The 14,791-nt window shown below is 32.2% G+C and overlaps 1 protein-coding gene across 2 annotated transcripts in view; it reads right to left on the bottom strand.

Annotated features, from left to right (window-relative positions):
- Nucleotides 1-575: 575 nt before the first annotated feature.
- The window catches only part of LOC127720103 (uncharacterized), a 40,420-nt gene continuing 26,204 nt past the window's right edge, over nt 576-14,791 (bottom strand). For both annotated transcript variants that reach the window (XM_052226510.1, XM_052226511.1), the window contains 5 exons: nt 13,500-13,597; nt 12,201-13,265; nt 9,637-9,800; nt 6,185-6,286; nt 576-879 (listed from right to left, as the gene is read on the bottom strand). In XM_052226510.1, the coding sequence (XP_052082470.1) occupies nt 835-879; nt 6,185-6,286; nt 9,637-9,800; nt 12,201-13,265; nt 13,500-13,597 (1,474 nt within the window). In that variant the 3' untranslated portion in view covers nt 576-834. The remainder of the gene's footprint in view (nt 880-6,184; nt 6,287-9,636; nt 9,801-12,200; nt 13,266-13,499; nt 13,598-14,791) is intronic.

Raw genomic sequence — 14,791 nt, 5'->3', positions numbered from 1 at the left:
CTGTCAAGTAGTATTGTCATTTTAGCGATATTTTTTTAACATTGCCATAAAAGCGGGAGGTTTGGCTAGCCATGAAACCAGGTTCAACCCACTTTTTTCTTAAAATGTCCTGTACCAAGTAAGGAATATGAGAGTTGTTATCAAATAGTACGTTCCTATGAATGTTGACGTTTGTTTTTGTTGCAGTTCAGTGTTTCTGTTGTTCCTTTGTTTTCCTCTTATAGTTAATGTGTGTTCTCAATCAATTTATGACTTTTGAACAGCGGTATACTACTGTTGCCTTTATTCATTCATACTAAAGATTTGAAATTTACACAATTCAAAACTTATCCGCCAGTTGCAAATCTATCTATTTTTATGTAGCTGTTTTGGGGTTGGGTTTTTCTTACTATTTTTAGCTTTACTTTAATGACTTTACTGACTTTATTGCTCTTTAACTCAATTTTTGTTTGTTTGTTTGTTGTTTTTTTTCGTTTCTACCAATACTGGTGAGTAATGCATTTCTAAATAGGAAAATGGTCCATCATTTATACTTGGAAGCACTTTGATTTTGAAATAAAATGCAAGGTCAAAAGTCTGAGTCAAAATATTTATTTCAACATTCAATACCAATCGTTAATTCAAATAGTAATCGTGATATCTCAAACGTCAAAACTATTTTTTGTAAGTGCGATTTTAACACTCACACCAAAAGCACACATACACAAACACATATTCACACATATATATACTTTAACAAGAATTTAAAGTTACTATTTTAAAACTTCCAAGTGAGTCGATTTTAAAATAATAATATACTTTGTTATTTTTTTATAATTTTTCAGCAGGAAAATATTACGTAGAATGAAACTCAACTGAATCCACAGGTGGTAAAAATTTCTGAAAAAAATCAATAAATAATATTTAATTGTTGAAAATAAATTTCTGTACCTCTACCAAACCCTGATATAATTATTAAATACTAAACTATCAAATTTTAATGTGAAGTTGTGTGGCAGTTTTTGGCTATGTGTATGAGCTTGTGTTAGTGTGTGTTTTTTTTTATTTGCAAGGGGATGATTAATTGTTCTCTTTCACTTTTTGGCAGTTTATTGTACGCAATATTATAATTTTTTCTCTAGTTAAAAATGCATAGTTTATCAAAATGAGATGTAGACCCATACCGTATAGTAAAAATTAAAAGGCACCTGATAACAAAATGTGAAACAATACAAAATAGAAAAATAATGGCCACATTTATTCTAATAAAACAGTGACACTAAACGAAACACAACACGCATTCTATGAGTATTGCCTGGCAATACATAGTCCCCTACCGGTTAAAAATTCATTGTACTGGAACAAAATGCTAACATGATCTTTAACTTGTCATGATGTAAACTATATAACAAGTATCAAGTCAATATTTTCAAGCTTGATGAAAAGAAATATGGAAAATTGATTATTTGAGTAAATTTTCTAAGTCCAAGGACCATAACTCTGCAAAAAATCATCAGACCGGAACAAAATTCAAACTTGATCTGTAACTTGTAATGATAAAACTATATACCAATCATTAAACCAATATCTTCAAGCATGACAACATAAGTGCGGAAAACTGATTATTTGAGTGAATTATTTTAAGTTCAAGGACCATAACTCTGCACAAAATCGTCAGACCGGAACAAAATTCGAACTTGATCTGTAACTTGTCATGATAAAAAATACAACAAATATCAAATCAATATCTTCAAGCACGAAAAAAAGTGTGGAAAACTGATTTGCCCTGACTGACGGATGGACAGACAGACAGATGGACTTCGTCGGTAGGGGACTAATAAGGAAGGACGGAAACCAACGACAACTAATGGACTGCAGGTGGCTTATAGTTCATATCAGGCACAGAAAGAATGTGGCGGGGTAATCTAGTTTGTAAACGCTCTATCGTCCTTCTCTCTATGACAGTGGTGTCAGACAAAACATGGCGATCAACTGTAAAAAGCAATTGGAGATTGGAAAGGAGTATCCCCAACAGACAGTATCAAGAACAAAAAAAACTAATATAAATAGGGAATTTGTCCATGTGACACAGAAGATGCCCCCGCTTGCATGTAACCTTATAAAGGGAAACAACTTTTTACAACTCTAGAACAGTAAAAGTGACGCAACCCAAATTCGTACTTGATCTGAGATTTGTGGTAGTAAGCATTGTATATAAGTTTCATAACATTCGGTTGATGCAAACTTAAGTCAGAGAACGGAAACGAAAAAATTCAGTATTTTTTTCATTTGTCAAGGGACATAACTCTAGAACGGTAAAGGTGACGTCACGAACATTCAAATTTGATCTGTGTTTTGTGGTAATAAGCATTATGTATAATATTCATACCGTTAAGTTGAGGCAAACTTAAGTTAGAGAACAGAAACGAAAAATTCAGCATTTTTTCCATTTGTAAAGGGCATAACTCTTGAATGGTAAAAGTGACGCAACCAAAACTCTGTGTTTTGTGGTAATAAGCATTGTTTTAAGTTTCATAACATTTGGTTGAGGCAAACTAAAGTAAGAGAACGGAAAAAAAAAAATCAGCAATTTTTCCATCGGTAAAGGGGCATAACTCTAGAATGGTAAAAGTGACAACACCAAAACTCAAACTTGGTCTGCATTTTGTGGTAATAAGCATTGTGTATAAGTTTCATAACATTTATTTGAGGCAAACTCAAGTTAGAGAACAGAAATTAAAAATTCAGCATTTTTTTTTCATTTGTGAAGGAGCATAACTCTAAACAGTATAAGTGACGCCACCAAAATTCAAACATGATCTGTGTTTCATGGTAATAAGCATTGTGTATATGTTCCATAACATTTGGTTGAGTCAAACTAAAGTTAGAGAACGGAAACCAATTATGGGACGTACGGACGGACGGACGTACTGACGGACAAGGGTAAAACTTAATGCACCCTCCGTTACGGCGGGGGCATAAAAATTATGATAAAGACACAAATTATCTAAGCGTATTCACAGTTACTAACAGCCAGGTAAAAAAACATTTTATACTCATAAACAAACCATGTTTATAGGACTGAAATATCATTCAGATGCCTCGAATAGATTTAGAGTATGATGAATTGTATGTTCGGAATAACTATTAAACATGGATTAAAGTCATTAGGGAAATTTGTGTTGATCTGACCAACCTCACATAGATATACAGTAGTGAATCTTGGAGTAAGCTTTTATAGACAAGAGATTCGCCGTTATTTGATTAAAACACGTTAAAGCAATAATCAGACTACATGTATGCTTCACTTGTAGTATAATGCTAATTGGTCGAAGAACTCTTTAATGTTCTTGTTCAAGTAAAAAGGGATAACAGCTTATACTTCAATCAAGTCAATTTAGATAAAATAGAATGATGGCAGCATGTCGAAAATGGGAAAAAGGGACAAGATTGAATTAAAAGAAAGTGTGGACATAACTGTCCTAATCACACTTATGTTCAGAACAACGTTATATGTAGTAAGTAGTATGCTTGACAAAACTCCTTATATTTCAGACATATTAAAAGTAATACTCAATCTGGCAAGACAAGTCTAGATTTCTTCTGGAAATTCATTTAAAAGGAGTGTAAAAATCAGGATTGATGAAGAATGTCACTATCTTTGATGTCGGCAACTTCCAATCAAACTTGAATCCTTAAATATCGAAATCTCTGCGCGATATATGAAAGGAGTAGATCCAGTAACCACAATAAACGGCCCTGTACAGGTGTATTTTTTAAACTTCTATATTTTAGTATATCTAATGTGTATGTATTGCAAAACGTATTATTTTTTAATTTATAATAAGAAAAAATGTATATCTGCTTCATATCTTATAAATATATTAGCCTGAAATAGGAATAAATTTCATTTAATCCATTTTTCAAGGAAATTGTCACCTTTTCGATCTTTTTTAATTTAATATGTGGCACCACCCCTCGCTCAATAAATTTCGGTTGAAAAGAAAAGAATATGGTTTATTAAGAATATTTCAAGAAAAGTATTTGTGGGCGAAGGTTTGCGTCATTGTTAAGTTTTCATAAAACTGTCATAAGTTTTGCTAAATTATGCCAAATCAGCTTTTAACGAAATTCAGGAACATTTATGACGTCACAAATATATACAATAATGACGCAATTTATTAAAATCTTCTTTGACTATATCAATTTGACATTGTAAGATACGTATTCGTTAAAATTTACACAACATTGTTGCAGATATTTAGGGTCAAAATTATGAGTTAGTGTACCAAGTAGGCAATGATTTTATCTAGTATCTAAAAACAACTTAAAAACACTTGTCGTCTATTATAAGAGAATGGTTGCGCTCTAGATGTCTCAGATTTTTTCGATTTTTTTTTTAAATCGCAGGGTAATGACCTTCGTAAAACATCTTATTATGCAATAATGTATTCTCTTTATCTGGGAAACAATAACTATTTGATAAAATTTTGAAATAATTATCCGACTTAAACAAAACAGAATTTCACATGGAATTCTAAGATGAAGGATTTATGTATGGTCCTTTTATTAGTTACATTCATTTCAAAAATGGTTCAAACTTCAGCATAAATTTTGATAAATATGATCAGGAACTCAAGTAAAAAAAAGGCCATTCTTATTCGAATTCACCAAAGTACTTTTTATTTCATCTGTCTACAGACACACTAAAGAGCTACTTGTACAACTCTAATGAGGAATCTAATGAAAGTTCAATCTGTAGTTTACCTAAAAAAGGCTCAACAATTTTGATGTGTGTCTGTTTTGGCATCTTGCATCTCGAGAATAGAGAGAATTACAACACAATTCCTGGGAATAGGATTGCAAGATTGCATAGAAAGCTATTGACCTACAGTTTGTACCACCTACGTCACTTGATTTCTAGTAAAAAGTTGTTTCATTGGCAATCAAACCAAATCTTCTTATCGTTACATTAATCGCAAGAGCCGTTTCGTTGTGATGTAAAAGATTCAAATTAATCTTATACACATTTTCCTTCAATTCAAAATATTTTGTTGATAAATAAGTTTCGAGACATCAATTTAGGAATACAGACGAAAATCAATTATTTCGAAGAAATCATGTCTATAGTGTAAATAAAGGTATAAGTCATAATAACGATTTTAAGGATGCCTTCTTCACAGAAATTGTGAATCCAATGTTTTAGACATTCTTCAAATATAATTTCAACACATTTGGCCCTTAAAATTATACTTTGTGATATTATATCTAAAAACCAATATCGACGATCTACTATCTTCATATTTAGATACGCTATTCTTTTTTGTATATGCTATTTGGTTTCGACAAAGCTGCTAACTTCAAAGTTATTGCATTTTACCAGATTGACTGATTTTGTTTGGTCTTTTACCTTCTAAACAACAATTGCCATACCCATCAGCCAAAAAATTGTTATAAAAAATATGTATGGGTTAGGTAGGCACATATATTTGTAATCTAACAAATTAATATGTAAGCATAAAATTTCAAAACTTACTCGAAAATTAGACATAAAGTATGATTTTCATAGTAACAATACACACTGATGACTTTATAATGTAGTCATTACTATTGCAATGCGCCAGAGCTTGTAAAAGAAAACATTTGATAAAAAATGTAAAAATATTTGCCAAATATTTTTAGAATTTTTATCAAATGTTTACTTTTATTAGTTCTATTAAATCTATGGAATTTAAGGTCTAAAATTGGCCCTAAATGAACCCACCCCTTTTAAATATCACATTCTTATGCTCAAAGGCATACTTTTGCATTTAAGTCTCTAGCTAGCTGTATCATTTCTTTGTATGGAAATATGAGCTATCAGTCAACACTTTTACACCCCAATAAAATTATAAAAAGAAGCATTCATTTCTTAATTGGTTATTTCTAAACATTTTCAGAAAACAATCAATCTCTACATCAATATGCATTTCAAGACAACTGTATTCAAAAAATTTCAATATGGAGTATTGACCGTATGAGAAATTGTCACATTTCAGTCGACACACTAAAATTCTTTCATTTATCTGAATATATCATAACAGACAATGATGAGACATATAACACATGTGCAGACCATGGCGCGATAAATACCATAACTTTCTATTAGTCCAGATGAATAACACAAAACGTTCGAAGTTGAAGGATGTTATCTTATCTATCTTACCAATGCAGTTTCCTCGCAAGGGTCAAATGCAGACGATCCTGAACTTTCGGTAGACTCGGTATCATCGGAATTTTCTTCTTGGCTTGTATTTGCTGAAGACCCCTGAAAAAAACAATTAAAACTTTATCTTCCAAAAGCCTCATACTCTTTGGAAATGTTAACAGTCTAGAACACTGAAACGCTAAACGGCTTCATTTTAATTCGTCGCGGCAATACCGGAGAAACATTTACATCTTAAAAATAAAACGTTTTAATGTCTTAAAATGAATAATTTCAAACTGTATGAAAATGTTAACGGCATTATACTAAGTCAATCTTTCAGTATATTTTGAAAATGAAAATAAATAAGGAATGTGTCCATGGGACGGAGATGATGCCCCCGCCTGTACATAAAGTTATAAAGGGAAATAACTCAAGCTCAAAAAAAGTGACGCTACCCAAATGCATACTAGATTTTTTTTTTTTTTTGTGGTAATAATCATTCTGTATAAGTTTCATAACATTTTGTTGAGGCAAACTTAAGTAAGAGAAAGGAAACGAAAAATTTTACAATTTTTTCTCTTGTAAAGGGGCATAACTCTAGAATGGTTAAACTGACGTTACCAAAACTCAAAATTGATCTGTATTTTGTGGTAATAATCATTATGTATAAGTTTTATGACATTAGGTTGAGGCAAACTTAGGTTAGAGAATGGAAACAAAAAATTCAGCAATTTTTCCATTTGTAAAGGGCCATAACTCTAGAACAGTAAAAGTGACGCAAACAAAATTCAAATTTGATCTGTGTTTTGTGGTAGTTAGTACAGTACAGGCGTACAGTCGGACAAGGGTAAAGCGTAATGCCCCCTCCGCTGTGATGATGCTTAACCTGTCCACGCACCCTGTCTCGCTCCTTATGGAGTTCATGTGGTTCCCTTTTTTTTTTTTTTTTTATTTGTTTCTTCGTAACCGAATAACGAGATTTTCACATCGTTAAACTACTGTCGCCATAATTCAAAGACTTATATGCAGAAATGGCTATATTCATGTTTTGGTAAGTGAAACCCGAAAATTCATATAGAAGTTATAGAAGAATATGTGAAAGAGAATGTGTGACGAGGATTATGCAACCAACGCGCACAACGACGACAACGCATAAAGAAAGAAGTGGTCCCTGTGTGACGTTCAAGTGGAGCTATCAGTCAAAATAATCACGTTTGAGATCATAAACTCCAAAATGGACGAGATAGAATAACAGAAATCGTTTAGGTCAACCAACGTGTATCCAACTTTGATAATGCCCTTATAAAGATATTGTCCCCATTATGCATTATACCATAAATGACATCGCTACCATTTGCTTGCTTATGCAGCACTGGGAATTTACACCGTCAAATATCTCCTTTGTTTATACTTGGTACTGTTGGCTTCTCTTTCGCGAGATCTTTATTTGAGCCATGTATTTTTAAGCATGTAAATATTTCATTATGTAAACGTAATTGAATATATTGGAATTTCTATTAACATATTTATGATTATATCAACATATATTTCTTTCAGGGTCCCGAAATATTTTATTATTAATCACAGATATTTCTTTAAAAACATGCAAAATAATTTTTATGTCGAATTTTTCCTTATCTATAAACACTTGCATATCCTAAAAACGGAATGCAATTTCACATATATTGTAGAGCTTGACATCATTTGTTTATAACTTTTTTATCAAAATGCAATCGTCTCTTAATTTACATGTTTTATTCTCTTTCTTTTTCATGGATCTTATTATTGGCTAGTTTTACTCGACTTTTCATGAGCTACAAAATGACAACCCTGCACATTCAAACAGGTCAGGATTCCAAGAGTTTGAAGGCTGTCTCCATACATAAATAAAGGCAACAGGAGTATACCGCTGTTCAATAGTCATAATTTGATTAAGCAAAAACAAATCCGGGTAAAAATCTAAAACCAAGGGAAACACATCAACTATAAGAGGAAAACAACGGAACAACAGAAATACTAGACTACAACAAAAGCAAACGCCAACATACATGGAAACGGACTTTAGATAACAACTGCCATATACCTGACTTGGAACAGGACATTTAAGAAACAATAATAGGTTGAACCTGGATTAAGGCTAGCCAAACCTCCTGCTTATATGGCAATGTTAAAAATACCGCTAAAATGACAACACTACGTGACAGGAATACACTACAAACAAACGCAAGAACACTCAGCACAGAGAAATACATAGATAAATAATATGATAGTTCATTAAAACATGTAAACCGCAGAATAAAAAACGGAGACTTGCCATGAATATACGACAGCACACAAGGACACCACAAAAGAAATATAAACTGCGCGTCACATAAATGGATCTACATCACAAAAAGTGACGTATTTTTTGTGACGTTTATATTATCACAGGTAAATTTCAAAAATTAAAATATATTTGTATTATAGACACATTTTATGTATTTTGTAACCATAACAAGAATATTAAAATGAAATTGTGTTTGTAATGGTGCTATTATTTTTATTTTCTAACCATGTCGGTTTTTCTTCTTAATCAAAACTGTGTATAAACAAAAACATCCAGTGCATATAGTTGTTTTAAACTTAAAATCATAAAAATGATGTTGCTGATTTTTTATCTTAACTTTTACATACATATAGAAAATAAAAATAAAATAGAATGATTTAAGGAAAGATCAGGTAAGACCAAACAGTAAACACATGAAAACAAACAAAATAAAACAAAAACAATGTAGACGAACCGCGAGTAACTCAACTATACTGACAAACAAGGCATATGTGAAATGTACCCAAATTACAGATTTAAAACCACAAACGAAATAAACAGACACCAACTCAGCACAAAAGAAAATGACCCACCGGACCCACACGTATAAAAAGTAACAACAAAATGCCCGAAAGCGGGATATATAAATACCAAACCAAGTCGTATCTAACAGCGAACATAAGACAAAACAAGATATCCAACATGACTGACATAACATCATATACGGTATTAGTATGCAAGAAAACTTTACTAGATGCGGATTTAACAACAATTAAAAACTATATTTTGTTTGGGCTAGATTGGAAGAATTTCCATTTAACGTACATGTAATAACAATTTAAAACCTCTGTATATCTTTTCATTTGTAGTATGAAAACCCTTCTATCTTATTAGGATTGTAGATCCCATTTGCTGTTTTAATTAAAATACCTTTATAATATAGAACAAGAGAATCGGCCAAATGCAAATCTCCTTTTTTCAGTGATTTGATTTGATTCTATTGAAGTTTGTGTTTTTTGTAATACACAGACCTACAGACGGAGTCATAATCTAAAGAATATACCATTCAAGGTAAAAATCAAATACTTAGGGAATTGTAATAACTTCAAAAGGAGCGAGGCCACTAGTTTGCGCATAAAAATTGCAATATATAAATTATACATACCGAATGGACATTTGACATTTCAGATTCTGCAGGTCGCGGCGCGATATTCGTTGCTACTTTCCTTAATACATCTTGATTTTCAGGTTGAGTAACTGCCAAATGGTGTTCGTCTGTTGTCCATTGATTGTTGGGGTCTTTTTCTTTACTTCTTATTCTAGGCTTTACTGTAAGAATTATTTGTAGATCAAATAAAATTGAGAATGGAAACTGGGAATGTGTCACAGAGACAACAATCAAATTGAGAATGGAAATGGGGAATGTGTCAAAGATTCAACAACCCGACCAAAGAGCAGAAAACAGCCCAAGGCCACAAATGGGTCTTCAACACAGCGGGGAAATCCCGCACCCGAGGCGGGCTTCAGCTGGTCCCTACACAAAAATGTGTACTAGTTCAGTGAAAATGGACGTCATACTAAACTCCGAAATATATAAATGAACTAAAATTAAAAAAAAAACATAAAAGACTAACAAAGGTCAGAGGCTCCTGACTTGGGACAGGCGCAAACATGTGGCGGGGTTAAACATGTTTGTGAGATATCAACCCTCCCCTTATACCTCTAGCCAATGTTGAATAAACAAACACACCGCAAAACGCACAGTAAAACTCAGTTGAAAAGAAGTCCGAGTCAGATATCAGAAAGGGTAACAGAAGAAAATAAACAAAATGACAATGATAAATAAATAAAGGACTACTAGCAGTTACTGACATGTCAGCTGATTGAAAGATTATGTCTTCATCATATGAAAATCAAGCACAATCCCTCCCGTTAGGAGTTTAGTATCATACCATCATAAAATATATGAGAAGAACATAACCCGTATTATGCCAACAACTGTAACATATATCGTAATGGGCACGCCACCAGTCGTTTACTAATTCTTAAATTCGGTTAACAATTAACAGTATATGCATTGGTCCATGAAAACCTATTTGTGCCTTTTTGGTTCCTTTCTTCTTTTATAAATAGACTAAAGAACGTAAATGTGAGAAACACTGTCACCATAAAATTATAAAAAGTACTTTTGTTGTGGCATCGAAAACAAGATGTCTACTGTCATATTATCGTTTCAGCATAGAGACATAAGTGAGATTTGATGAAACCTTAATATGAAATAGAGAAAAAAAACTCATGAAAATATTTCAAATTATATGCCAATGTCTCATTATATGTTATAAACGGGATTTGTCCTCCACCGTGTGTACTGCATCAAAACTATTGATAATTTAGATCATAAGTCACTCTGATCCGCGAAATATATGAATATTTTCTTTTACAGCATTTTAGAGACGTTGTTTGTCGATAGCACTTTTCATAGTTTAAAAAAAACACCATGTATGTATTTCAAATATCTAAATTATGGTTTAAAGAGGAATTAGCTACGATCTAGACAAAACTTTAAAAAAAGGTTCTTTTTTGCTCAAGTATCAATAATTACATTACATGTATGTTTCATTATATTACGCTATTTTGATTGGCTAACAGCACTTCTGCAATTAACCTTCATTTTGAAATGAAATGTAACATTTAGGATGGCAGGAGCTTCCACAATAAAGTGCACAGGTAAATAAAAGAAAAAAACTCATGATCCTAGCAAAACGATGTAATAATGAGTATTGAATGCTTTTTTAGTAATTTTATCGGGATGTAAAAGCGTTGATCGTAAGCACAGTTTTAAAATGAAGCGCTTCTGCCCTTCATAAAAAATGTACTTCTGTCAACGCTTTAACACCCCAATAAATTTACAAAAAGAAGCATTCAATTCTTTAATGAAAGCGGAATTTGAAATACTATTTCGTTGTAAGCTGTCAGGTTGGTCCAGATTTGTCAAAATAAGCTTAAAAAGATCGCTGATGTAGTATTGACTTGCAAGTCAATATATCAACCTCATTGAATCCGTTTTTATGTGACCTTCAATTTAACCCCATAGCTGGATCGAGATCGGTTACGCTTGTACTAGCCGTGTTCAGCTATTAAAAAGAAATGAATGTTAGCATTGATAGTGAAACAAGTGTGAACTATTTGATGGCTGATTCGATCCACTAAAAAAACAGGTAAACACGATGATTTACATATTTTTAAACCTATATTAATAAATAAAACAGACCTAGAAAAATTCAATTGCACGTGCTCGATATCTATATGTAATCATAGTTATGTTTACACCGGGTTATATGACCGTCGGCAGTCTCGGATGGTCATCTCGATGATTAATTAGATGGTGTTTAGACTAAAATGCTCATGACACGCTGCTATATTTATCGAGTCCATACATTGTTAATTGTTTTGTTTTTTTGTTTTTGTTTGGAATGTTGGTAATCTGGATAAACGTTTCAGTATTTTATAAATCAAATATTAGAATTTGAATCAAATCGATGAACATGAATTTGGCAGCTAATGCCCCTTTAACAATTTTGTGGTGTAAAGATACAATACCAATTGCTCCACTTAAAAACAAGTTTCTTCTTTCAAGCACAATGATTTTTCACAAAAAATAAAATTTTGAAAATATGTTTATGTCTCAAGAAAAGTATCTTCATGTTACTATTTAAAAATCTCAAATACCTGTAGCAACGCTTGATATTACGTTAATTGCAGGATTTTCGATTATCATTGGAAGGTGCTCATTCTTAAAATCAAATTTCGAACTTCTATTGTCTTCATGTCTTTGTTGATCTACATCATCGATGCAAGATTCGTGGACATGTCTCAGATATTCTGTTCGTCTCCGAGTATATGGATCGGCAATTGATTCATCTACTAAAATATTTAGTGGTTCATCCACTGCTGACTGAGTAGTTTTATCCATTTTAGAGAGTGTCTTCGTTTGGGTATTTCTCAATTGCCGAATATCATTAGTATTTTCAAGTTGTCTCATTCTTGCCTTAACATTCTTCCGTGGCATATTTTCATATTTTGAATGCTCTTTTTCATCATTATTCCCCGCATTGCCAGATTTTTTTCTTTTTGACCTTGATTTGGCCTCTTCCACATTTGGCATCACATATGTTTTCTTTCTGCAAACATGTTCACCTTCAATTGTCATCTCTATCAACTTTTCATTACTTGACACATCATAAGGATGAATTAAATTTTGTTTTGTTTGTAATTCATTTTGTTCATTGTCACTTGAGACTAATGTTTTCTTATCACTGAATTCAGCGTTAATTCTATTTTTATCGGATGTGCACGTTCTTTCGTGCCGATTGTGTGAAATGCTTTTTAATTTTTGCGGTGCATTTTTTGCTTTACTTATATGTATTGGCTTGCAAGAACTATTTGGACTTGAACTTGAAATAAAATCTGTGAATCCCTCATGTGCTACAGATGAACTACTGTCTGTCGAACATTCGGGAAATGATCCAGCACCAGGTGAACAGTGAACTTCTGCAAAGTGATGTTTTTCGATTTCTTCTTTTAAAATTGAAACTTGTTTTTCTTTTGTACTAGTATTATCACTATGAATTTTATCTTCTTTGTTTTCTATGACACCTGACATCAATACACATGCTTCCTCGTAGGTGTTAGATATACTTCTATTGGATAATATATCTATTTCATTGTATTTCTTATTGTTATCAAAATCCTTTGAAGCCTTTTCATATGTGTGGCAATTAGTTGACCAGGATTCTGAAAATGTTTGATGAACTTTTGGAATTATTACACATTTAAGCAGATTTTTTTATTTTTAATTAACATAAACTTTACAATACTATATTTACTTATGATTTAATTTCAAAAAGATCAGTTCTTGAGTTCCAAAAATGAGCAAGAATTAAGCAAAACCCTTTTTCAATTTTATTCTTTATTGTTAATTTGTTGTTCCAGGTAAAAACCAACATATATAAGGAATTATATACTCACGTATACATAAACAAATTTGAAGTGGTTGATCTCTACGACGTATTTTTACAACGGCAACACAAACGATTATTGCCACTCCGATGATACCAATGATGATTCTAAAATGTCATTAATGACTAAGTTAACTCTATCTTATACACAAAATGAAGAATATATACAAAATAAATGTGCTTTGGTGGACTGGTTAGTGCTAATAACATGTATTTCATGGAGATTTTCTCTCGTGTTTCACTACTCTCTATACTATGTTAATCCATACTCTGTGGAATGTTAAAACGTCATTTCTGTCTTGGAGTGAATCTCAAAATTAACAAAATTAAGTTATGTTAACGCATAAAAGCACAATTATGTTTAAATTAATTTAATCGCTTGATATGAAGTTACATACAAAGGCAAAAACAGTGTCTTATAAATCGATTAAGAAGATTCAAGGTAAAAAAAATAATGAGCAGCTGCGACAAGAGCCAATGGTAAACCGTTATTGTGCATATCGAAGACGTTGCAAGAATAAAATGGAATACTGTTGATTTGTTATTATTTGGGGATTTCCGAAGCGCTTTTCTGGATTTACCTTTTATCGGGAACGCTTAAAGCCGAATATTTGAAAGTCAGTGTTAAAAGAACCGAACAGTTGAAGACCTATATGACCAAAATATGAAAATTTACTTAAATCTAACAACAACAGTGCCATATCACTGAATCGACAAACCAGATTTTTTTAGAAATCGAAAGAGAGCTTTCTTTAATTAATCCAAACAATAAATAAATATTTTGAGAGTCAATCCACGCATAGTGAAGTTACGGCGCAATATCTGTAAAAACACTTAAATCTTACGGTTTAAGTCCCATAACTCTGGAACCACAGAGTCAAAAAAGTTCAAAATCGAAATGGACTTTCATTCTGTCGATCCTTATGTTGTGTTAAAGTGATATGAGAACTGGAAAAGAAAATTTGAGTTTAAGTACGGACGGACGGACAAAATTGAGGGAATCGCATGAATTAAAAAAAGAGCAAAACCAGGTACGTCGACGTGTTCAGCGTCGCCTTCTTTGTATGCATCATTCGCCATACGAATCCACATTCAGTCAAAATTATATACGGTAGATGTGAGAATCATTTTTTTTTTTTATATTGATGAAACCATTCACCATAAACATAATGTACTTTTTATACATGATGAGATGGCGTTTGATTTATTTAATCACAAAACTTTCTAGTTTTTCTACAATTGAATGATCCTTCTCACTATGTTGGTTGCCGTAAAGGAATGTCTCAAATTGTTAAAGACATA

This window comes from Mytilus californianus, unplaced genomic scaffold (genome assembly GCF_021869535.1).
Source record: "Mytilus californianus isolate M0D057914Y unplaced genomic scaffold, xbMytCali1.0.p SCAF_11, whole genome shotgun sequence".
Lineage (NCBI taxonomy): Eukaryota > Metazoa > Mollusca > Bivalvia > Mytilida > Mytilidae > Mytilus > Mytilus californianus.
Note: the sequence above shows the minus strand (reverse complement) of the source record. Positions and strands in the feature narration are given on the sequence as shown.